Source organism: Microcebus murinus, chromosome 1 (assembly GCF_040939455.1).
Source record: "Microcebus murinus isolate Inina chromosome 1, M.murinus_Inina_mat1.0, whole genome shotgun sequence".
NCBI classification, from domain to species: Eukaryota; Metazoa; Chordata; class Mammalia; order Primates; family Cheirogaleidae; genus Microcebus; species Microcebus murinus.
The window spans coordinates 147,063,014-147,088,968 of NC_134104.1; the positions used below are offsets into that span (position 1 = coordinate 147,063,014).

Genomic DNA, 25,955 nt, shown 5'->3' on the forward strand with positions numbered 1-25,955 from the left:
TCTAGCATTGGGGTGACAGTGAAGGAAACCAGAAGAGAGTTCAAAAGGTTCTCGGCCTTGACACAGATGGAAGACGGAGGAAGGCGGTGAACATTCCATTTCTCCCCTCACCCCCTCACCCTGCAGGATTCTGGGTCAAGGCCTCACTCCCTCCTACTTCGGGTTAAGGTGAGGATGCAGGGAACTAGAAGGGAGGTGACGTGCTGTTTGGCTTGGACCTGGAGGGGGACGGTGGACCCTCGGGGCAGGCAGGGGTTGGTCTTTGGGCAGGAGGTGCTCGCCTTCTCTCGTGCCCTCCCACCCAGGGCTGGGCGTGAATTGGAGGGAACTAGAGGAGAAAGGTGCAGAGGTACTTGGCGGTGTCACCCAGGGGGCGGTCCCAAGCGGAGGCCGCCCCGCCCCGCGCCGCCTCCCAGGTCTCGGCTGACACCTCCTGCGCGCTGGCCGCGGGCGGCCACTGCGGCAGCGCTATTCCTCTCCTCCCAGTGGGCCGCGCAGGTAAGGACAGGGGACCGGGCGCGCCAGCCTCCGGGGGACCTGGGGGCTGCCTGAGGCTGAGAACTCGGAGGGAAGGAAATGGAATCGGATTTCCCCAGAGGGCGGGAGGAAGGGACCAAAGCACGCCAGCCCCAAATCCTCCGGCGGCGGCGGGGAGCTGGTCCCTGCCGCGCCGGCGAGGGTGGGCGCGCCTTCACCTAGTGCCCGCGCGGATCTGGAGATGCGCTGGGCGCTTAGGTGCCTGCGGCTGCGGGGAGACAAAGTCCAGAGTGGGGTCCCCCAAATCCGGGGAGGGGCGCTGGATCCCAGGGGCCGGACATCCCTTTGCAGTTGTTTCCAGCCACGGCTAAAGATACCCCTGCCGGGTCTTTAAAGGGCGACTCCCGGCTCGTGGGCCGGGAACACACAGAGAAACCTTCCTGGCTGGTGTGCTTTGAAGAAAAGCCCTGCCACCGCCCTGCGACTGTTTATAATAGGAAGATTTGTTCTGCCCCGGGCATGTGTTCAGGTGGTACAATCTGCAGAAAAAGGTAGACTTAAAAAAAAATTTTTTTTTTTCAGTTTAAACTTTCAGCAAACCCATATTTCTTTCTTTCCTGGCCTTGGGGAGATGACATGAGAATTTAAGCTCCAGCTTTGATTCTTTCTCTGAAGTTCTGGATTTGGGCTCACCTTTCCCTGGAGGAGGTTTTGATTTGGAGGATTTGGAGTGGGCTAATGTTTTAAGTGCAAGAGTTTTGAATTTCTGAAGTCAGGGGCTGTGGACATACTGACATTCTTTCTACATTCTCTCTCTTGCAGCTGGGAGAAAAGATGTTCACCGTGCTGACCCGCCAACCATATGAGCAAGCAGGTTTGTAACTCTCAGCAAGGTGGTTTTCTTTGTCAAATCAGAGGAGAATTCCAGCTTTGGCCCACAGTTTTTCATCCACGTTCCCCTACAAATGACTGTTTAACCTCATTGCTTTGAGACAAAGTTGCTCGCTGTGGCTTTGCCACCGGCATTCCTCAGATAAAAGTAATGCTTTGCATCAAAACCACACAAAACAAGGACTAACATGCATGTTTCGCTTAAATGGTTTTTCCGGTTTGTATAATCCATTAATTTGGCCTTTGTCGTTTCCCTTACCTAGCTGTATGTACGATTTGTTTTAGAATACTGTATTGTTGGTTTTGTGATAAATTACACGGTACTTGGATTTTTTTTTTCCTGTATTTCCATCCAAATGTTTTTGCTGGCACCGTGCCCACAACCCCCACAACCCCCCCAGCATGGGTCAGTGTTGTTATGGCTGATACTGTAGGCATCGGTGTGGAATTTTCTCACACACACACACACACACACACACACACACACACACACACTTCTAAGCGTGCCCCGCCTGCCTCTGGAGCACTTTTTGCAGTCGCTCATGTGGAAGCCCAGAAGGCTCTGGCCTCTCCACGCTCAGGTAGGCAACTTGCAATTACAGTGTTTGTCCAGCCCTAATGACAGCACAGCTCTAGGCTGTATTTCCTAAATGAATGAGACCTGGTTTGGTCAATTTTGCTTTGCAATAAGCTTTTCTGCTGGGGCAAGGGTTTGCTTAAGGTAATCATAGCTTTTTACTTGAAAACTGCTGAAACACAGGGGACTTAGGAGGCCAGCCACGTGGCTGTGGTCAGGAAACTGCTTACATATCACAACCCCCTGCCCCGTGGATAGACGTTCTTTAGTCATGCCCCTAAATTGGGTATTCTTGTCTTTTAAAAAGACATGATTTTAGAATAGTAAGAGCAATTTATGTGATTTTTTTTTTTTTTTTTTTTGGTAAAGAAGAATTGTCCTGAAGGAGCTGCTTTACTTGGATTTCCAAGTTTTCCCCACAACACTTTGAAATGTTAACACAGATACTTTAACATCACACATACAGACTAACATGTTACATTCCTTTCAAAGGACAAGTTTAACTTGGCAGATTAAATCTCCACCATGTCTTGTTAGGGGAAAAAAACCCTTAAACCTCTATCACTGACACTGACATATACATTCCTTGAAAGCTGATTAAAAAGTTTACCTTGGCCGGGCGCAGTGGCTCACATCTGTAATCCTAGCACTCTGGGAGGCCGAGGCGGGTGGATCGCTCAAGGTCAGAAGTTCAAAACCAGCCTGAGCGAGACCCTGTCTCTACTAAAAGTAGAAAGAAATTAATTGACCAACTAAAAAATATATATATCCAAAAAAAAAAAAATTAGCCAGGCATGGTGGTGCACATCTGTAGTCCCAGCTACTTGGGAGGCTGAGGCAGGAGGATCACTTGAGCCCAGGGGTTTGAGGTTGCTGTGAGCTAGGCTGACGCCGCGGCACTCTAGCCTGGGCCACAAAGTGAGACTCTGTCTCAAAAAAAAAAAAAAGTTTACCTCTGTGGATTAACTGGTTCATGTGCTTTTATCTGGAATCACAGAAAAGTGATCTAGGACCCGATCAGATGCTCTGAAGGTCCACTCCAAGGTAGTTGGTTCCCCCTCCAGTTGCTATTACAAATGATTCTGCAATGAGCAACCTTGTGTGTATGTCATTTTATACATGTCAGGTTAGTTGTGTGGGATAAATTCCCAGAAGTGGGATTGTGAGTCCGATGGTATGTTCATTTGCAAGTTTGATAAAGATTGACAAATTGCCCTCCATTGATGCTATACCAGTTTACACTCTTAATTACAAGGTAGGAAAATTGAGGTGTTAAGTGAGCAATTTGACATCAGGAAGTGTCTGTGACTGCATCCGCACTGCAGGGGAGTCAGATGGGGCAGAAGAGTTGGCTGTTCTGAGCCTTCGAGACCCACTGCACGCCTGCCCTCCCCACATAGTGAGTGTTGTGATTGCTTGGATATTGGGAGTGAATCTCACTCTATCATGGTAGCATGTATGTACCTTTTTTTCTTCTAGGAAAATGTCTTATAGAAATAATGAAGGGGTAAAGCATAGATTATGATGATCTAAGAATAAATGTTCTGGAATAGGGCAGGATCTGCCCCATTGCTGTTCAATAGAACTTTCTATAATGATGGAAATGCTCTATAGCTGCAATATCCAATATGGGAGCCACTAACCTACATGTGGTCATTGAACACTTGAAATGTGGCTAGTGAGATTGAGGGGCTGAGTTTTTTATTTTATTTAATTTTAATTAATTTACATTTAAATAGCCATTTGATGAGAAGCATACTGGGATTCTCTGAATCCAGTGATCTTTCTATTAGTGCTTATCATATTTCAGCCATTCAGGTTCCATTTACACCCTAATAGTTCTACCAAGTCTGTTATTTAGTAAATATGTTAACTGAATGTCTCTTTATCTTTTTTAAGAAAAATAGGTATAATTTATATTCAGTGCAATCTTAAGTTGTGTCCCTAAGTTGGGTGTTCTTGATTTCCAAAGGTATATTTTTTAGGATAATGGGAGCAATTTATAAGAACCTTTTTTTTTTTAAGGAAAATTATGCCTAAGGAGCTGGTTTACTTTGATTTTCAAGTTTTCCCCCCAAAATTTTGAAAGGTTGATGAGTTTGTCAAATGTGCACATCAGTATGCTCCACTGTCCTATAGAGCAGTGGTCCCCAACCTTTTTGGCACCAGGGACCAGTTTCATGGAAGACAATTTTTCCACGGCCTGGGGGTTGAGGGGGTGTCATGAGTTGGGGGCTAGTGGTGCAGAGCTCAGGCAGTGACATGTGACCCACTTCCTAACCCATTTCCTACAATAGCTATAGAGTATTAGCTATAAAGTATTTCCATTACTCCTAAAAAGTGCCCACATGTTTCTTCCCTGTGAATTTCTGCCCCAAACCCACAAGAAATCACTGTTCCATTTTCTGTTACCTACCTGTTTTAGAACTTTCCATAAATGAAATTATTTCAGTATAATATAGTACTAATTTCTTTTTACTTAACTAAGATTACTTTTAAATGAAATATATCACTTGCTTTAATAAATACTGGGATTTTTTTTGACTCTCCAAATGTTATTGTAATTCACCTCAGGAATGACCAGCAATATGTATAAAACACTTTAGGAACTATGAGGAAACTAGATCATGCATACCCTCCCTGCAAACAGTTTTAGTCCACAATTTTGGAGGAAGAAGAAATGGATATTGGAACCCAATTGCTACTGTTCCTTAAAGTGGAGAGTCTCACTAAAGCCAGAGAAAGTGGTTTTTGCACACGATTATGGGCCCAGTCCATGAACTGCACAAAGGAGACTGGTGCCTGGTGGCTACCTGTCCGTCATGTGTCTTCTGGGTCTTCTCATTTTAGGCCTCAAGGCCCTCTGCCGCACTCCAGCCATCGTCGCCTTGGTGTTCTTGCTGGTGAGTGTTGTGGTGCTCGTGAGCATCACGGTCATCCAGATCCATAAGCAAGAGGTCCTCCCTCCAGGACTGAAGGTAAGTGTGAAGCAGTTGGTGTCCAAAAGGAAGAAATGGGCTATCACATCAATTATTCTAAAATCGTGAGTTAGAGGAGAAAAAAAAACCCTTTCCCCCTGCCTCTGGCTGGAGCCAGGATAAGGAGGGGTAAGACCTAAGGGGGAAGGTGTGGACATGCTGGGTTTGCAATGTTTGAGGCTACAGATCGAGGGTGGTGACACCTTCTCCAGTGTGCTCTTGCTTTGACTTCTGATGGTGGAAACCAAAGCTAAAACTTGTAGCTAAGAATTGCAGATGGCGACCAAAGATTTATCAGTCAGTGCAGTTTCCATTTTTACCAGTTTATCCATTCCCCCAGACCACCACACAACTCTGATCAAGAGTAAAGACCAGGAGACCCAAGCCCCTCTTCTGGTCTAAGCTGGGTGAACAAAAACTCAAGGACTTGAGAAGGTCTCCTTGAGCTGTATTTGTGCCACCTTTCTTGAGTCTGGCACGTGTGCCATGATCCCGTCAACCCTCCCCCTCAAAAATTACTCAGGTCCTTTTGCTTAGGCCCATAGGTCTCTCTCAGCTTTTGGTAAGCCCATCTCCAAATAGTCTCTAAGATGATTCCTGTTAGGCTGAGAATAATAACACACCACCCCAGCGTTAGCTCTGAGGATGCCCTTGGAGATGGGAGGTGAGACCATGAGGGGCTGACAAATGAAAGGTGAAGAGAGTCAGTGTGTCCTTCAATCATTTTGGGTAGGGGGCCAGCAAATTGTTTTTCTGTAAAGGGCCAAATGGTACATATTTTAGGCTTTGAGGAACACTTATAGTCTCTGTTGCATACTCTTCTTCATTTTTTGGCTCATTAAAAATGTACAAACCCTTCTTAGCTGGAGGCCATAGGGACCAAGTAATTCAGCTGTGTTATTTGAATCTCATTTAGCATTTACACTTGACCTCCCAAGTCCTTTCTGTAACTTCCTGCTGTTAGTGACTATTCAAAGGCTATATTTGAAATACATAGAAATTTATAAAAGAAATATAGTATAGGCCGGGTGTGGTGGCTCACACCTGTAATCCTAGCACTCTGGGAGGCCGAGGCGGGCGGATTGCTCGAGGTCAGGAGTTCGAAACCAGCCTGAGCAAGAGCAAGACCCCGTCTCTACTATAAATAGAAAGAAATTAATTGACCAACTAATATATAGAAAAAATTATTTGGGCATGGTGGTACATGCCTGTAGTCCCAGCTACTCGGGAGGCTGAAACAGGAGGATTGCTTGAGCCCAGGAGTTTGTGGTTGCTGTGAGCTAGGCTGACGCCACAGCACTCACTCTAGCCTGGGCAACAAAGCGAGACTCTGACTCAAAAAAAAAAAAAAAAAGAAATATAGTATAGTGATAATTTCTTTTTACTTAACTAACATTATTTTTAAATAAAATATATCACCTGCTCCTTGAATGGGTTTGATGTAACTTTCTGAGGCTACTTTCCTCAAGGATTAGAGAGAAATCTCCTTTAGATGATGGCATTTGGTTTCTTGACAGAATATTTTATTTAAGAATCTCACCCTCATAAATAAAGTGAATAAAAGGGGGGGGGGCTTATGCAAGTGTCCAATGATGAGAGGAAAACAAATTATCTGGTTGTCCAGAGACATCAGCTGAGGCCTAGAGAAGCTGTTTTCCCATGCTCCAGGCACTGCCTTTTTCTGTAAACTACTGTGTATAAAATTGGGACTGCAACTAAGAGTGGTATCTCTTTCCACTTTGCATAGTGCTTTTCAGTTTAGTGAGCACTCTTTCCTGATCTATCTCATTTAGCTCTTGTGCAAACCGTAGAGGGTAGGCAAAGCAAGCACTGTGGCCACCACTTTGCCAGTGAATGGCAAGACCAGACCTGAAACCTGGTCTCTTCTGTGCTCCAGGCCAGGGTTCTCTTCACAGCTGCTCACTTCTCCATGATCCTGAGCTCTGAATGGAGACCCCAGAAGGAGATATTGGCCTCTGATGGGAGAACATGTCCTGCTTTGTCCAGGAGGGAAGGAGGGGAGGATGGATGCAGATGCAGGAATGTTTGTTGAATGCAGGAGGAGAGTTAAGGCTAGTACCACCCTTAGATCTCAGTAACTGGGGCCCCTGCCCTGGGCCCCACATTTCAGAAGGAACAGCTCTAGCTGCACTCCAGCTTCACCTCTCTCCATGACACAAAGGAATGTGCCTCCCCAGAGCCCATACTCCCCCTTCTGGAACATGCTGTGGTGCCTTGGACCTCAGAATCCAGGGTCTATGTGGACTTCCCAGGGGTGAACCTCACCACTGGTCTGAGGGGTGGCCAAGAAGCAGCTGCTTGCAGGGGGCATAGACAGAGCATGGATGTGGGACACGAGCTGTCCACACACAGGTGCGTAGGGTCCTCTCTGGATTTCCTAGGGGTGGGAAGAGAACAGGTTTGGCGTGATGGGGTAGGATAAAAGCCTCTTTTTATAAAATTTTGTTTTGGATCTCACGAATATTAGGGATGCGCTGGTTAAGGCAGTTAGCAGCTGATAGCTTCTACCTAATTCTGGAGGTGAGAGGCAAGTCCTGTGTTCATGCTGGAGGATCTGGCGGAGTTGGATGGAAAGACTGGAAGGGTAAAGTGAGTAGAGGAAAGTAGAGATCCCAAGGCAGTATAGACGGGACCAGTGGGCACCACACATGTTTAATGCCACTGTCTTACATTGGGGTCCCCTAATCAAAGATGTAGGTGCAAGCAAATCATCTGTGGATGATGCTAGGAAGTGAGAGGAGGTCGGGCAGAGGACAGCGGGTAGAACTGTGGGCAGCTGGAACTCAGTCCTGCCGGGGACCTTGGGAGCCAGTGCAGAATTCACCTTAGAGTCATCCCATATCAAGGGGCCTATAGAAACATGACTCACAGCTGTCCCACTCAAGAGCGTATGTGTACTTCCATCAGTCCTTTGGTTGAAAGTCTGCTTCCTGGGGGATGTTAACTCTGTAGGATTTCTGGCATGTTGTGTGCTTGAGTGGGCCCAGGCCGCTAGAGAAGCCTGCAGGCAGGTGGAGGGTAGATGGTTACACATCACAGTGGTAAGATGTGAGGGGATATAGGCAGGGACACATCAGTGACTGTTCCATGTAAATACTATTGTTATTATCCCTATCTTGCAGATGACAAGACAGAGAAACAGAAAGGACAAAGAGCTTCTCATGGTCATATAGATTGAGAATAGCAAAGCTGGCATAAAGGAAAGAAAATAGCAGAGAATAGTGGCCTTAAGCAAGGGGTTGGAGGGACTAGAGGACATACCTTCCACTGATTAGCAGATATTAATAGTTCTGAGTATGCTTTCAAGGAACTTTGTATCTAAACAAAGGAAGTCTGCAATACCGTATCAGTTCAAAGAGATTTTAAATCTCTTCAGAATCTCGCTATTAGACCGTAGTCACAGTTGCAGGGGACAGAAATTTGTATAACGTAGGAAGATTGACTCAGAAGGTCTATTCTGTTTAATTGGGTGGATTAAATGTAAGAAAACACAGATGTTCTGAGCCAGTTGAACCAGAAACAGAATGACAGCGTTGGAAGAAGAGAGTTCCACACATAGTTTTTCTTGGGGTATTGAGAGACTCTCTCCTTTTGTTTTGCAGTATGTGCTGGGGGTGAAGTTGAATGAATATGAGGGCTCTTGAATTGTTTGTCATGGTTATGTTTTCTGTACCAAAAGCCCTGTCTTGCCTTTATGTGCAGCTGACAGTTGGTTCTGAGGGGCCAGCTCCACATCAGCCTATCTGGAGGGCCCTGGAATGTCACATGAGACCCTCAGGCAAGGCTATTTGGCTGTTAAATCCAACCTTGGGCCAGCACGGTGGCTCATGCCTATAATCCTAGCACTCTGGGAGGCAGAGGTGGGAGGATCGTCTGAACTCAGGAGTTCGAGACCAGCCTGACCAGGCAAGTGTGAGACCCCGTCTCTACTAAAAATAGAAAGAAATTAGTTGGGTAACTAAAAATATATAGAAAAAAATTAGCCGGGCATGGTGGCACATGCCTGTAGTCCCAGCTACCTGGGAGGCTGAGGCAGAAGGATCGCTTGAGCCTAGGAGTTTGTGGTTGCTGTGAGCTAGGCTGACGCCACAGCACTCTAGCCCAGGCAACACAGTGAGATTCTGTCTCAAAAAAAAAAAAAAAGAAAATCCAATCTTGGCTTGCCTAAACTTGGTTTATGTCAGTTTAAGAGCAGAACTATTAAAACTCAGTCAAGGGGTAAAAATGTCTCCAGTGGCTTGTGTTACTGGTCTAACCTGCTCCACAAGCTTGAAGGGTAAACATGATGCCATCACTTTTACTTTTCACTCAGGCCCCCACCTGCCTTTTTCTCATTAAGTCCAATATCTTCCACTTGAGGCTTCGCCCTCCCCACCCCCAATCATAAACATCCAAGAGCCTTGGAGCATCTCCGACCAATGACCAATATCCCATTGCCATTGCCTCTCGCAGACACATGATGTCACTGCTGAAGACGGGTCCTGCATAGTCTTTACATTTCAGGGACAGGCTTTTCCCCTGTGGCCTGCTCAGGCTACACTAGCTCCCCATGCTGGGCCCAAGATTACAGGTCATTTTAGTCTACACTCCCACATTCAGCCAGTCCTCTCCAAAGCACAACCACTGCGCCAGTCTGTGTTGAAGCCATTCTCTTCTAACCCTCATTGGGCCTTGCTCATCAGCCTGGATTTCTAGTGCCTTGGGGCCCAGCTGGGTCTATCCCTTGGGGAGCAAGAGTTGGATAATTGGTTTCTTCTTTTTCAGAAAACCCCAGCCCCCTCATACAAATTGGTCCTCCTCCCATCCAGCCAGTTCTGCACACCACTTAACTAAGAGTGTGCTTTCAAGGAACTTTCTGTCCAAACAAAGGAAGTCTGCAATACCTTATCAGGCACCATGATACTGAACAATCATCCCATTAGACTTGGTTTCCTTGGAGCTCAGTGAAGGAATGGTTGCTGCGAGTACAGGTTTTAGAGTCAGTTAAGCCCATGCTTTATTCCCAGGTCTGTGATCTTGGGCATATACTTAGCTTTGTGAGCCTCAGTTTCCCCATATGTCAAATGGGAATGATGACAACACCTACCTTTATAAAGCCAATAACACTTATTAAAGGGCTGGGTGCGGTGCAGTAATACTAGCACTCTGGAAGACCAAGGCAGGAAGATTGCTTGAGGTCAGGAGTTCAAGACCAGCCTAAGCAAGAGCGAGACCCCATCACTACTAAAAATACAAAAAATTAGCTGCATGTGGTGGTGCACACCTGTAGTCCCAGGTATTCTGGAGGTTGAAGTAGGAGGATCACTTGAGCCTAGGAGTTTGAGGTTGCTATGAGCTAGGCTGACGCTACCCCACTCCACCCAGGGTGACAGAGTGAGACTCTGTCTCAAAAAACCAAACAAAACAAAGCAAAAACACTTATTAAAGCATTTTGTGCACTGCCTAGCATAAGCACTCAATAATGTTTAATACTATTTACTAGTGGTCTTATTATTATAGAAATAGTGATAATAATAACAAACAAATCTAATAAAGTTGACCTTATGACTTTGTTCTTGCTTTTGGCAGATCACACATTCCTTAAGTGTTGAACCAGGGAGTTTGGTACTGAAGGCTGTTTCGTTTCAGTTAACCCACTGAGTGGGTCTTCAGATCCACATTCAAGCCATGCCTTTTTTCTGACACTGCATTACACAGAGGGCTACTAAATACTGTTCATCCAAACATCACCTCTTTAGCTGCACTGAAAATAATTCATTCCCATCCCCCTTTCCCCAATGAAACCACACTGAGTTCCAGTGATTTAGGCAAATAAGCTCTGAACACTGGTTAAAGACCAATTTTTCCACTTTTGAGAATGTCAGTGAATGATGCCGGGGCTAGATCTGTGTTAGTTGGAAATAGGTTGGGCCACATCAGCACAGTGGCAGGTGCTGGACAGGCAGCCACTTCTCCAGGCTCAGGGAGCAAAGTCTGGCTGCTCCAGACCCTGGAGAAAGCTGGATGCCAGTCAGAGTTTACAAGCGAGAATGGATACTCTTCCTTCTTGCTGATCTTGGCCCGGCAGCCCTGGCCTGTGTACACAGGGGACACACATGCATCCTTTGTGAAAAGTTGCAATAAAGGGTCAGGGAAAGGCAGGCAATGTTGTCTACTCTCTCTCTCTTCTTGTCACATGGGTCTGCACCAGGTATGACAGGGCTGGTGGGAGTAGTGGTGCTCGGGTCGGCAGGAGGGAGGAGAGAAAGAAGACTGAGAATCTGGAGGCCCCGACTTCTTCAGTGCCTGGTTTCCTTCTTGTCTTCAGTTTCAACCTGCACTTTAATCTCACTGTGAGTCTCTGCCTGGGACAGATAGCGAACAATGCCACCCTTGTTCGCACAGAGGGATGTCATGTCAGAATCCCCAACAACATTCATCAGACCGGAGGGCTGAGATTAAGAGGCCGTCCAAGTTCGAATGCCAGTGTACACAGGATATCCTATTTCAATATAAAGGAGACGCTATGATGCAGAAGCTGGGGCAATTTTTTTTATTTGGTCCCATTTCAAATGAAACAAGCATTTATAATATAGGTAGTAGGACGTTGGAAATCTAAAAGTCTAGACTCGGGCAATTGGTTGAATAAATTATTCTATATCTCACAGGATTTTTATGAATGTATGAAAATAATGATATTTCTACTGGCAGAGAAAAATGATATATTGTTAAGAAAAGAGCATTGCAGGCTGGGTGCAGTGGCTCATGCTGTAATCCTAGCTCTTTGGGAGGCCAAGGCAAGAGGATTACTTGAGACCAGGGGTTCAAGACCAGCCTGAATGACATAGCACCATCTCTACAAAAAATAGAAAAAAAAAAATTAGCCAGGCATAGTGGCCCAGGCTTGTCATCCCAGCTACTCAGGAGGCTGAGGCAGGAGGATCACTTGAGCCCAGGAGTTTGAGGTTGCAGTGAGATATGATGATGGCACTGCACTCCAGACTGGGCAACAGAGTGAAACCCTGTCTGGAAAAAAAGAAAAAGAAAAGAACATTGCAAAAAAAAAAAAAACAACTATGTACCATATGAACCCATGTTGATTTAAAAATATATATCTAAACGCATAAACAGATATGTATAAAAAGATATATAACAAGAGGTTAAAACAAATAGTTGGATTTGAGGGGTGTTGTTTGCTTTTCTTTTCTCTCTTTGTTTTATAATTTTATTTAATTTTTTTGGCAGGCTTTTCTATATTTCATAATAGACTGTATTTATTGAGCAGCCACTAAGTGTCAGGCGTATGGTCACCTATTTGTTTCTGAAAGTAAGTTGTCTGAAGATGAGGGAACTCGGAGAGATTAGGCATCTCACCCAGTGTTGTAAAATCGAGATTCCACCTGAGTCACCCTACCTGCAGACCCAACTTCATCTTCTTCCATGGAAGCAGTGGGATGGTGGGGTGGGGGAGGCTGCTACCCTGCAGGTCTCTGGATGGCCTGGGATAACTCTAATAATTGGACATTGGGCTTAGATCAGCATCACTAATTCCAATCTCCACAGGCTGCTAAACGCTGGTCAGGTTTGATCCAGGGCCCAGGCTGGGCCACACCTTCAGATGAAGCTCCCTGGTACCTGCCCCAAGCCAGGCAAGATTGTCCAGGGCTCCCAGCCTGCTCTCCTGTGTGCAGCCGGCCCCAGCACTGCCCAACAACACCTGCCCGTCTGTTTGTTCGCATGCATATTTATTACTAAAGTGGGAGCAATATGTTGATATTATTTTGTATTTCATTTTTTTCTCCTTTATTTTGGATACTTTAATTCTGAGGGCTGATGCAGGTATTAACATGTCTCTAACATTGTGAGAACTTCCTACGGTTTCTTCCTGTAGTTTTCTTTTGGCTGTTTATTGCCAGGCTATATAAACCTAGAAGTGTGGAGACCAGAAGGCATTCAGCTGACTGAGCATTCATTTCCCTCCTGAGACCCCTGTGGCTCCTGTCCTCACCTTACAGGTCTGGATGAGGTCTTCGCATGCAAGATCCACGGAGTACAATTCTCAACCTCGGCTGCGTATTAGAATCACCTGGGGAGCTCTAAAACCTGTCCATGCCTGGGTCCACTGTCAGAGATTCTCATTTAATAGGTCTGGGGTGCACCGTTGGCACTGGGAGTTTTTGAAGCTTCCCAGGTGATGCTAATGCACGGCCAAGACTGGAACCTGCCCTAGAACCCCGCCCTGCCTCACTTCCTCCTCCTCCCTTGCAGTCCACAGAGACAAAATTGGTTTGGAGAAAATAGTTCTCTGTTCTTGGTCAGCCCCAACCTAAGCAAAGCAGTGTGCATACAGTACTCAGGACTCTCGGTGCCCACTGGGAAAGGAGTCTTCAGATGGGCCCAGCTCGCTTCTGACTCTTCCTTCCCTTTTCATCCAGTATGGAATCGTGCTGGATGCCGGGTCTTCCAGAACCACAGTCTACGTGTATCAGTGGCCAGCAGAGAAGGAGAATAATACCGGAGTGGTCAGTCAAACCTTCAAATGTAGTGTGAAAGGTAAGAACCAAATGTCTGGGAGGCCCAAAGGGAAGCAAGGTGGAGTCCTAAGTCCTTTGGAGACCTGGAGAGATCCTGAGAAGCTGCTGAAGGCAGGGAATGAGATAGGATGGGGGGGGTGGTAAGGAAAACATGAGATCTTGTATTAGTGCTGCAACTCCTTGGAGTAACCTTTGCTCATCTGTGAACGTGGGGGCTGAGTGTCAAGAACTGTGAATGGTCTGAGATCTTTTTTTTGCCTTGCCATATTTTTATGGGTGCTGGAAGAGAGCAGACTTCTGGGTCAGAAACAAAGGACAGTTTATTACAATAATAGCAGTAGTCAGAGTATCGGTATTTTCTTGAACTGGTTCTCTGATTCCCAATTTGCACAGGATGATATAAAGAGGGCCAGATAGTACGTGCCCATGCAGTGGGTTCTGTTAAAGAAGAGGAAGCCCGAGATTAGGGAACCTGAAACATTTATAATAGGCAGTGAGCATGCCTGCCTTTCGCTCTGTAAGAAAATACTATCTTTGTCTTCCAAGGCTTCTTGCTATGCACACATCCTTAAAAAGATAGTCTGGAACAAAGGCATCAGCACTTCTGCTCATAAGACGTGCAGAAACACAAGAGACATGAGACACGTGGAGAATTGTCTTCCAACAGGGCTAAGGAGTGGCTGTGTATTTTGGGGGTGAATACAGAGGGGGATTGCTGGTATGGAAACAAATGGGCGTAGCTCTGTTCCAGTAAAGCTTCATTTATGGACACCGAAATTTTGAATTTCATACACCACTCACATCACAAAATACTATTCTTCTTTTAATTTTTCTCTACCATTAAAAAATATCAGGAGGCTGAGGCAGGAGGATTGCTTGAGCCCAGAAGTTCGAGGTTGCGATAAGCTACGTTCAGGCTACTGCACTCCAGCCTAAGTGACAGAGTGAGATCCTGTTTCAAAAAATAAAATAATTAATAAATGTAAAAACTCTCTTAGCTCACAGGCTGTACAGAAAAGGTGGTAAACATGTGCTGCCAACCCCTGGAATAGAATATTATCACGGTCTTTATGAGGCTCCATACAACTGCCTGCCTCCCAACAGCATAGTCTGAATTTGATGTTAACTGTTTCCTTGTTCTTCTTTATAGTTTTGTCTCATCTATTTAGTTTTTCCTGTTTTTGAAAATAAAATCCAACATATTTATATAAATGGGATCAAACATAAATTTTTCCGTAATTTGCTTTGTTCACTAACATTGGACTTTATCATCTGCGTTGATATTAGTAGCTATAGCGTATTCGTTTTTCCTTGTTGATGGACATTCGTATTTCCTTGGTTACTAATAAGACTGAATATCTTTCCATGCATTTATGGCCTTTTTTGTGTTCTGTGAAATGTCTGTTCATGTCTTCTGATCATTTTTCTACTGAATTGCTTGATTTTTTTTCTTATTGATTCATTGAAATTCCTCATAAATATTCTGAATATGAATACTTTGCTAATATATTAATGTTCATATCTTCTTATAGTTATTTTATAGTTTGTCTTTTTAGTTTCTTTGTGATGTCTTTTGCTGAATAGAAGTTCTTAATTTTTATGTAGGTACAACTATCAATCTTCTCCTTTGGGTTTTCTCTTTTGTATGTTTTATTTAAGGGATCCTTTCCTATCCTGAGGTCATAAAGATATTCTTCTATCAAAAGTATTATAGGCCGGGCGCAGTGGCTCACGCCTGTAATCCTAGCACTCTGGGAGGCCGAGGCAGGTGGATTGCTCAAGGTCAGGAGTTCGAAACCAGCCTGAGCAAGAGTGAGACCCTGTCTCTACTATAAATAGAAAGAAATTAATTGGCCAACTAATATATATAGAAAAAATTAGCCGGGCATGGTGATGCATGCCTGTAGTCCCAGCTACTCGGGAGGCTGAGGTAGTAGGATCGCTTGAGCCCAGGAGTTTGAGGTTGCTGTGAGCTAGGCTGATGCCATGGCGCTCACTCTAGCCTGGGCAACAAAGTGAGACTCTGTCTCAAAAAACAAAAATATTATAATTTTGCCCTTTACGATTAATCCTTCAGTCCACATAATCAAGCCCAGTTAGTGAGTATGTATATGTGTAGGCCTTTTTTAAAGCCACCCTCTTCCTCTTTAGAGCATTAGGATCTTTGAATTGGCCTGGAGCCTCCCAACCAGCATGTCCTGAATGTGCTCAGGGTGTTCTTTAGCCCACAGGACAGCAGGTTCAAGACTCTGGACCTATCCTCCTAGCCCCCAAAAGCCTCCTTCATTTCCTTCAGTGAGCTGCCTGAATACTGTAAGTTCATGGGATACATGGGACTGAAAAAGTTGGAAGGCAGGGTTAGCCTTGTCCATAGAGAGACCAAGAGTCTTCTTTGCAAACTTCTTTGAGTTTGGATAACCAGGTGGGCAGCCAGGAGATGCTCCCTAGGTATTGCAGGTTAGGTTATCTAGAAGCAGATAGTGAGACAGAGTTTGGGATGCAGGTTAGTTATTAGAGACCCACTCTTGCAGCAGGAAGGGTGGCAGAAGAAGGATTGGACCAAAAAAAAAGTCAAACTTCAATGCAGGCCTGATGAATCTTCAGCAATCAGTTACTCTGTGCTGGGTTGAAATGGCGTGAAGTGGCTGGCCTGCAATACCTCTGTTGCCATCACTCACTGGGTGTTTACTACTCTGGGAAGAGCAAGATCTTGAGCAAGGCAGCTCTCTGCAACTGAGGCAAACCCTGAAGGAGCTTACAGCTGGCACAATGTTTTTATTTGAAGGGGCATCTGCCTAGCACGTCTTTGGGTTACCGCAACAGGGGATGTTTTCTCAGTATTGCTTTCACTGTGATCCACAAGACACAGGCAGCAGTAGCCTTGCTCTGACCTCATCCAGCGATCCCAGGTCTGTTCAGCTAACGTCTGAGCCATTTCCTTACCACAAAGCATGAAAGAGGGCAACAGGATGCTTCTTTTGAAAAGAGAGACCATCCACTCCAAGAAAAGAGAGAATAGTCGAGGATAGTGATTAAGACTTCACCTCATCCCTACTATGTGAACTCAGGAAAGGTATTTAACCTCTCTGAGGCTTAACCCTCTAAAATGAAAAAACAAACAAACAAACAAAAACCCAACAGATAATAATAGTATTACCTACCCCTATAGGAGTGATTTAAAAATTAAATGACAAAATATATGTAAAGCAGGTAGCAAATACCTGGCCTACAGTAAGTGCTTAATAAGTATTAGCTGTTATTATTCATGGGACACTTTAATCCAGATCTCCTTGTTGATCCTCTTGCCAATGGCTACTCTGTCCCATAGTTACAAGATTTCTGTCTTTAGACTTATAAGAGCAATTCAGCTAAGTCAGTCCTGATGGCTCTGGAGGGAGAGGTGGGACTTTGATGGGGAAGGGTCACAGGCAGTCCCTCAGGGAAGGGTTCCTGGGCCCACAGAGTCATGGAACCCACAGCACATCCATAAATGGATCTTCCCTTCTTTGATCACAGTAGCCTCAGGGATCCATATATACTCTGAATGAACAGAAGACCACTAACTAAAGCCTAAATTACAGAGTTGAAGTTCAGCAAGTGTCATCCCCTCCAAGACATGTGGCTTCTCCAAGGATAATTTGGATTTCTGGTTTCTCAGTTGCAAATTTCCCAGGACCCCCCTGCCTTGGGCAGACAGACGGGGTGGTGAATGCTTGCTTACCCAGTAGTGATTCCCAGAGGCCGAGGCGCTCAGAAATTTCTTTCTCTGGGGGTCCCTGATAGGTATCAACCCTCAGTTGCTGCTGTTTTCCATGAGTTCATTGCTGGTGCTCCCTGTGCTGTGTCTGCAGCTTTGGCTTCTTGTGGTGAAGCCTTCCTCTTGGGGAGCCTAGTTCCCTGCATGCCTCTCTTTTGCAGTGCTCATGCCTGCTGCTGCCTTTACCCCCAAGGGATGTTCACAATGTCTTTCCTTTAAACCAGTGATTAAAAATCCTTTAAGCTCCACTGAAGCCTAAACTTAACTATTTCTTCCATTGAAATGCCTGGAAGAGTTGCTTCAGGGAACAGGTCACCATAGCATGGAAAAGCATCCTTTGCCAATAGTTGGCCAGAGCCCCAGCGGAGGCACATGTCTTTTGCTTCTGTCCTGCCTTGAGTAAGTTTTGTGCCGTCTGTTCAAACCTCTCTCCCTGTATTGAAATGATAATCTCAATGCTCCTTTCATGGGGTTGTAAATCCCAGTATCCCAGGAGCTTGTGAGCCCGATCTCCTTTTTCCCTTAGCAGGCTTGAGGGATCTTATGCAAATAGGCCTTCTGGTGACATACCCCAAGGTTTATCTTGCTCCTCGCCAGCTACTCTCCAGAGCCCAGCTGTAGCAGATTGCATTTTGTTTGCCCCAGATTGGACTACATGATAATTACTATAGAGGTATGCGTTGGCTGAAAAGTCTCATGGATCGATTGATTCATTCATTCATTCATTTAATACACATGTATTTAGGTGCCCACTGTTTGCCAAGAACTGTTCTTGGCACTGGGAGTTCAGAAATAAACAAAATTTACAAAATATCTGCTGTTTGATAGGATGGAATTTATATTCCAATTACAAACAGACAAAAAATAGACGTGTGTCTAAGACGTAAGGGAGATGTGCTGTGAAGAGAAATGAAGCAGGGTGGAGAATAGAGAGCTGTCATGCTATCTTAGACAGGAGTCTCAGGGAATGACAAAGAAGATGACAGTTGAGCAGAGACAAAAGTGAGATGAGAGGGTGAGCCAAGTATTAATAAATGTCTGGGGGAAGAACACGCCGAGCAGAAGACATGGCGAGGGAAAGGCCAAGGGGGGACGCTGCTCAGCATGTTCTAGGAAAAGCCAAGGGGCCAGTGTGGCTGGAAGAAAGGTGAGAAACGAGACTGAAGCTATAGCCAAGGACAGGGCCTTGGGATGTAGCAAGGGATTAGACTTTGACTCAAACGAAGTTTCTTCAGCGTGTATTGGGGAGCTACTGGAAGATTCTGACCAGGGGACTAATGCGATGTGACTTGCAATTGTAACAGATCACTCTGTTGACATAGAGCACATAGTCAGGGGCTGAGATTAGAAGGAGGGAAACCAGTTAACAGCTATTAAAGCAGTACAAGTGAAAGACGTGATGGTCATTTTGGCCTTGACCCAGTGTTTCTCAACATGGTGAGATTTTGCCCCCCTGGGAACATCTGGCAATGTCTCAAGACCTTTTTTTGTTGTTGTTTTGTTTTTATTATTATTATTTTTTATTTTAGCATATTATGGGGGTATAAGAGTTAAGGTTACTTATATTGTCCATGCCCCCCTCACCCCTCAAGACCTTTTTGATTGTCATGACTGGGATGACCAGCGATGGTGCTTGCTTCCAATAGGTAAAGGCCAGGGATGCTGCTAAACATTGTACAATGCACAGCACAGCCCCCGCATCAAAGAATGATCAGTAGTGCCAAGGTTGAGAAGCCTTGGTCTAGGAAGGCTCTGGGGAAGGGGCTGAGAAGTACTTAGATTTGAAAGGTGTTTTGAAGGTCAACATGATTTTATGCCGAATTTGATAGGAAGCATGTAGGCTGATGATGCATGAGCATCAATGGCCTTGATCATCAGTGGATCCAGCAAAGGAACTTAGAAGGAATGGTAGCCAGGGGAGAGGAAATTCAGAAGTCAAATCCATGGTATTTGAAGGAAGAAGTGAGCCATTAAGTGAAAGGCTGATGGGCAGGTTATAACCGAGGAAGTTAGACAGACTTGATATGTTCCCAGGATGGTGAAAAATCTAGTACACCTACATGCTCTTGCCAAACAAATCAAATCTGAATATAATCACATTTCTAAACATGACTCCCACTCAATAAAAAATATAGGACATAGAGGAACATGTCAAATGACATCTCAAGGATACAATCGGTGAAATCCAGAATGAAGAGATAATCTCCATGACAAGTGATATGGTTTCTTTAATAAATAACTGCCAAGGAAGCAAAAGAGGGTGGGAAAACTGTTATAGATTAGAGAATCTTAAAAGACTTATCATCCACATGCGAAGTATGGACTTTGGTATCGGTTTCAAAGGAGCTATACAGAAAAGTTTTTTGTTTTGTTTTGTTTTGGCTTTTTTAGAGATGGTTTCTTGCTCTGTTGCCCAGGGTGAAGTGCAGTGATGCAACTGTAGCTCACTGCAGCCTTGAACTCTTCAAACTCCTGGGTTCAAGTGATCTTCCCACCTCAGCCTCCTGAGTAGCTGGGAGTATAGGCACAGGGCACCATGCCCAGCTATTTATTTTTATTTTTATCTCTTTAGAGACAAGGTCTTGCTATGTTGCTCAGGCTGTATTCTGGGAAATTTGAACACTGTCTCTTTAATGATATTAAGGACTTTTTTTAAAGTGTAATAATTTCTTAGGTATCATGGTTATATTTTTAACAGTTCTTATCACTTAGAAATATATACTAAAATATTTGCAGATGAATTGATAAAATGCCTGGGATTTTCTTTACAATAATCTAGTGAGGATGGAACAAAAAGGAGAGTGTCAATGAAAATAAGATTAGCTATATATTGATTAACTGGTCAAGCTGAATGATCAGTGTATGGGGATTCATTTTACAAGTTTCACAGGAAAGAATTAGAGTAACATGAACACTGTCATGATGTCCAGCATAGTTTTGTTGCTTTTGTTGGATTTATTGACATTTTGGAAAGAAAATAAAGAAAACCCCATTAAGTAATCTATCGCATAGGAATTTACCTGACTTACGTGTTAATACAGAGAACTTAATCTCACATTTTATGCTACTGAGAAAGTTGTATGTCTTGTTTTAAATAACTTTCTAATTACAAAATAATAATTTTCATTGTGTGAAAATCAGAAAATATAGATAAATAAAATGGAAGTAAATCATACACAATTTTCCCCTCCAGAGGGGAAAAATTTCTTTTTCTAAAGTATATTTTTACATTAAAAATTAGGCTGGCCATGGTGGCTCACACTCATAATCCTAGCACTCTGGGAGGCCGAGGCAGGCAAATCATTTGAGCTCAGGAGTTTGAGACCAGCCTGAGCAAGAGCAAGACCCCGTCTCCACTAAAAGAAACAGAAAGAAATTAGCTGGAAAACTAAAAAAAAGAATATATATATATATATATATAAATTAGCCGGGCATGGTGGCACATGCCTGTAGTCTCAGCTATTCAGGAGGCTGAGACAGGAGGATTGCTTGAGCCCAGGAGTTGAGGTTGCCGTGAGCTAGGCTCATGCCACTGCACTCTCGTCTGGGCAACAGAGTGAGACTCCGTCTCAAAAGAAAAAAAAGAAAAATATATACATAAATACATATATGCACACATATTTATTTGATTGTTGTTATTATTATTAGAGTTTCTTACTAGCTCCTTCAGTTCTGAACTCCTGAGATGAAGCTGCCATGCTCCTCAAGCCCCTGGTTTATTTTGCTGTCATCTGTCTGTTGTGGGAGGCTGTTCCCCCAGGAGGGATGACAGCATCAGAGGCTCTGTCCTTGGCCAAGGTTGGGAAAGCCTGTCCTTGCTTCTCTAGCACTGCGGATGAAATCCACATGTCTGTGCGTCTTAATGGACACATCCAAGCAAAACTTGTAATCAGAGTCATTGGCTTTTTTTTTTTTAATGGTTTGTGGTCGTTGAAAGATGAGTGGAAAAGGTTGAGAAAGGGCAGTGGAAGGAGACAGTGGCTCTAACAATTCCAAACAGACCAAGAAAGTTTCCAGAGGGATTACACTCTCTCCATCTTCCTTATCTGTCCTATATTTTTTCTCTGCTAAACTAGGACTTATTTAAACTCAGATCCTGGACTGGTAGAATAAATTAAGTTACATTCGCACAACAGCATGCAATGCAACTATATAAGGGATGAGGAACATTTACATACTGCTGTGGAATGGTCGCTAGGAAATATTGTTAAATGCAAAAAAGCAAAGCGGAGAAAGGTATATATAGTAAGTTTTAAAAGGTGGGGTGATACAAAATATATGTCTATTTGCTTATATTAAACACACATTAGATAAACATTTAAAAAACTACTTACAGGGGGCTGGGTGTGGTGGCTTATGCCTGTAATCCTAGCACTCTCGGAGGCTGAGGCTGGCAAATCTTGTTTGAGCTCAGGAGTTCGAGACCAGCCTGAGCAAGAGTGAGACCCAATCTCTACTAAAAAATAGAAAGAAATTAGCTGGAAAACTAAAAATATATAGAAAAAATTAGCTGGGCATGATGGTACATGTCTGTAGCCCCAGCTACTCGGGAGGCTGAGGCAGGAGGATCCCTTGAGCCCAGGGATTTGAGGTTGCTGTGAGCTAGGCTGACACCACGGCACTCTAGCCCAGGCAACAGTGACACTCTGTCTCAAAAAAAAGAGCACACAAAAAACTACTTATAGGAAGAGGAGACAAGGCTAGGAGCTTGATGTCTCTGATTATACCTAGTTTTGTAGATTTGATTTTAGAACTATGTAACTATTTTGATGACTATAAAACTAAATAATTTTTAAAGAAACAATTCCTAAAATTCAAAAGCAAAATGAAACAAATTATGTCAAGTTGTTAGCATATTACATAATGATAATTCATAAAAGAACAAAAAATAAATAAAAAATTTTAAAAAGTTGTTGGCATAACCATATAGAAAGAATATTTTTAAATGATTAAATATGGTAATTCGACTGTATTTCCCTAGTGGGATATACCCTAAGGACAAAAAGAACTTGTTAAAAAATTCTCAAACTGTTTTAAATAATCACACTGTTGGTGGCAGTGCTGGTATTGTTATACTGACACTGTTGTGTGTAGACTGTGAAATAAAGCAAATGAATTATGTTAGTTTTGCTGGGAATCATGATTTTTAGCATAGGAAAAAGAAGGTAAAGATGTAAGATCAAAGAGGTTAACTAAAGTAATCCTGTAGTCTTGAATTTGAATTGGAAGTTATTGATAAGAGTTCATGGTGTATATTCTCTTATTTATTTATTTATTTATTTATTTATTTATTTTTGAGACAGAGTCTCACTCTGTTGCCTGGGCTAGAGTGCCGTGGTGTCAGCCTAGCTCACAGCAACCTCAAACTCCTGGGTTCAAGTGATCCTACCGCCTCAGCCTCCCAAGTAGCTGGGACTACAAAGCATGGGCCACCACGCCTGGCTAATTTTTTCTATGTATTTTTAGTTGTCCAGATAATTTCTTTCTATTTTTAGTAGAGACAGGGGTCTCACTTTTGCTCAGGCTGGTCTCGAACTCCTGAGCTCAAACGATCCACCCGCCTCAGCCTCCCAGAGTGCATGGTGTATGTATTCTCTTAAATAAAGTTTTCCTAGGCCTGTCTTCTGAAAAGATTTGCAACAAGCACTCTAGCTTCCAAGATTTGAACACCAAATACCACTTTTCAATAAAAGGAACCAGGGCTCCTCAGAGAAATAGCCGATTTCAGACCTGGGGCAGGAAATGTACAAAGTCATCTGATACATTCAGTTGCTCAGAAAGCAAAGAAGCCCCCAAAGCTTCTGGGGTCTTGTTGAAGAGGACCCCACTGGCCAGAGATGAGACCCTCAATAAAAATAACTGCAGTCAATCAACACACATCAAATGTCTTTAAAAGTCATATGTTCCTAAAGATCCACAAAAACAAACAAAATCTTTCATTGATAAAATTAAAGGATGCTGGCTGGGCGCGGTGGCTCTCGCCTGTAACCCTAGCACTCTGGGAGGCCAAGGCCAGTGGATCGCTCAAGGTCAGGAGTTTGAAACCAGCCTGAGCAAGAGCGAGACCCTGTCTCTACTAAAAATAGAAACAAATTAATTGCCCAACTAAAAATATATAGAAAAAATTAGCCGGGCATGGTGGCGCATGCCTGTAGTCCCGGCTACTAGGGAGGCTGAGGCAGGAGGATTGTTTGAGCCCAGGAGTTTGAGGTTTCTGTGAGCTAGGCTGATGCCATAGCCTGGGCAACAGAGTGAGACTCTGACTCAAAATAAATAAATAAATAAATAAAATTAGGGCATGCTGAAGAGATGAGGCATACTTTTAAAGCTGGTAAACAAAGTAAAATAATCAAGTACTTATCCTGCCTTCCCTGTATAAACCATACCATAGAGTAACTAAACAGTTAATTATGGGAAGGTTTTTCTCGTATGAAAGTATTTTAGGTAATAAATGAAAAACAAAAGATAAGATTAAAGTTTCATCATTTTGCAACTGCTATTGCAATCATGGCTCTAAGCCATGCTAAGTGATGACTGCTAACAGCACATAAAGAGAGACAATCAGACACTATGGGGCCTCCTACTATAAGTCCACATTAATCCCTATAAAGTATGATTGTTGAAAAAATTAAAACCTGAATTTGATCAAGCCTTAACATTCAATTAACAATGTATAGGAAATACCAGGGGCCAAGTAAGATGTTAATTGGACTGTGTGGTACAATCAGCAAGTTCTAGACTGTGGAAACTCTGCAGGACAAAGAAATTGCCAGGACATTTTTAATAATTACAAGGAAAAAATAGAAAGGGAGGGCAGAACCAATAGATTAAAAGAGACGTGAGCTTACGATGTATGGAATTTGTTGGGACCCTGATTCATACAGAAGAGAGAGTGGGGAGAGAGAGAGAAAGAGGGAGGAAGGGAGGGAGAGGAGGACTGAAAGACAGGATAAGAATGAATATGGAGTCAATATGAACCATAACTAGATAGTTGATGATACTAGGAAATTATTTTTAATTTTTAAAAACATAATGATGGAACTCTAGTTATGATTTTTTCAAAGAATTCTTACCTTCTGTGACACATACTAAAATACTGGAATGAAGTGGTACGATGTCTGCAATTTGCTTTGTGGAGTGAGCAGGAAAGAGCATAGCTGAAGTCAAGAGTTGCCTGTTGTTGAAGCGGGGAGAGGGGTGCATGAGGTTCGATATACAATTCTCTCTACTTTTATTTATATTTAAAATTTCCACAATGAACACATCCTTTTAAAATAGGCTCTGGTTTACTTTTTTCACCTTTGTCATTCATTCCTTCCAGAGGTTGGGAATGGACTGATCAGTGTGACCACACGGGACTTAGTACATCCACCTGTTTTCAATCCCCTAACAAATCATTGGGTTAATAATTTCCAACGCCAATTTGTTTTTTATTTAAAAGCTGTATTCCTATTGTTGGTTCTTGGGAATGCTGACAAAGTGCTGCCTGCTTGCTCTGCAGGCGCTGGGATCTCCAGCTATGGGAAAAACCCCCAGGACACCCCCAAAGCCTTTGAGGAGTGCATGCACAGAGTCAAGGAGCAGGTTCCAGCCCACCTCCACGGATCCACTCGCATTCACCTGGGAGCCACGGCTGGGATGCGCTTGCTAAGGTAAAGGCGAAACGCCACAAAGGAGCCCATTTGACCTATTAATAGCCAAGAATGTGTAGAGCCTTGCCAAGAATGTAACTCTATTTTGGGGAACAAACCTGAGAGAAAGAAACCCATATTATGCCCTAAGCTTGGGCTTTAAAGGTTGGGAAACTTTGAGTCTTTAATACCCAGAAGGAAACAAGTAAGGAAATAGTTCTAAAATCTCCTTGGTGATTTTACCGAAAACACTGGGGAAAATGAGGTAATGTGAAATCTTCTCATGGGGGTTACCTCTGGTTCTTTAGAAAAGTAGTTGTTTTTGACACTTGGGATTTTGACATCTGTGAACAACCAGCTAAGTTCCGTTGTAAGTGCAACCCACAGCTATGTACCTTCTGCCCATATATAAAATGTCACTGAATTCTGCTTTAAAGCAATGGAATGTCTGTGTCTCATGTCAATCAAAGCCTTTGGAGTTGCCTCAAAACAAAGATCTCATTTCATTCAATCAATTAGTTCCTTCTAAAAGCCATGACTTTTAGCCCCGTTGCTTTGTTTTTGAATGTCTTTTCTCCATTATAATATTTCCTTGACCTTGAAATAAAAGAGAAATTATTCCAAAAAGAAATACCAAGCTTAAATCTGCTCAGGGTAGAGGCCACTGTAAGCATTGAAATAAGGCTTTGTCACAAGCAGATGACACTCATTCTGTTTCAAAGGCGCTCTATCTACGATTCCGATCATGTAAAGTTGTGTAAGTCTGGGCATGAAGAAAATATAAAGGAACAACAAACAGAGCCACTTTTATATGATCATAAAAAGAAATCATGAAGCACTCCCCAGTGGATTGGGTCTTTTCCTTGGGATTCCCTACCCTTGTTTCTGTCTTCATATCCTGCATGTCCTGGCCAACCACATAGAGTGTGGACATTAGTCAGATTTCTTTGCTCATTGGAATATATTTCAAAATTATTCAGTTTACCTATAATAGAAATGATCTATGAATTCCTTCCTTCTGCCTTTTCTTCCTTATAAAAACAGTTCTTAAGAACCTGACACTTTCTTAGTTGTTTTCCCCCTAATCTCTCAGTGAGAAGTAATTAAAAG

At 43.5% G+C, this 25,955-nt stretch overlaps 2 protein-coding genes across 3 annotated transcripts in view; both read left to right on the plus strand.

The window, feature by feature from the left end:
* Window positions 1-25,955, plus strand: part of RPL14 (ribosomal protein L14) — a 301,323-nt gene that overhangs the window by 236,424 nt on the left and 38,944 nt on the right. The gene's annotated exons all lie outside the window — the stretch shown is intronic.
* ENTPD3 (ectonucleoside triphosphate diphosphohydrolase 3) overlaps window positions 388-25,955 on the plus strand; it is a 39,031-nt gene continuing 13,463 nt past the window's right edge. The window contains exons 1-5 of the mRNA XM_076006553.1: window positions 388-498; window positions 1,300-1,351; window positions 4,796-4,923; window positions 13,359-13,476; window positions 24,716-24,866. Coding sequence (XP_075862668.1) covers window positions 1,312-1,351; window positions 4,796-4,923; window positions 13,359-13,476; window positions 24,716-24,866 — 437 coding nt within the window. The 5' untranslated portion in view covers window positions 388-498; window positions 1,300-1,311. The remainder of the gene's footprint in view (window positions 499-1,299; window positions 1,352-4,795; window positions 4,924-13,358; window positions 13,477-24,715; window positions 24,867-25,955) is intronic.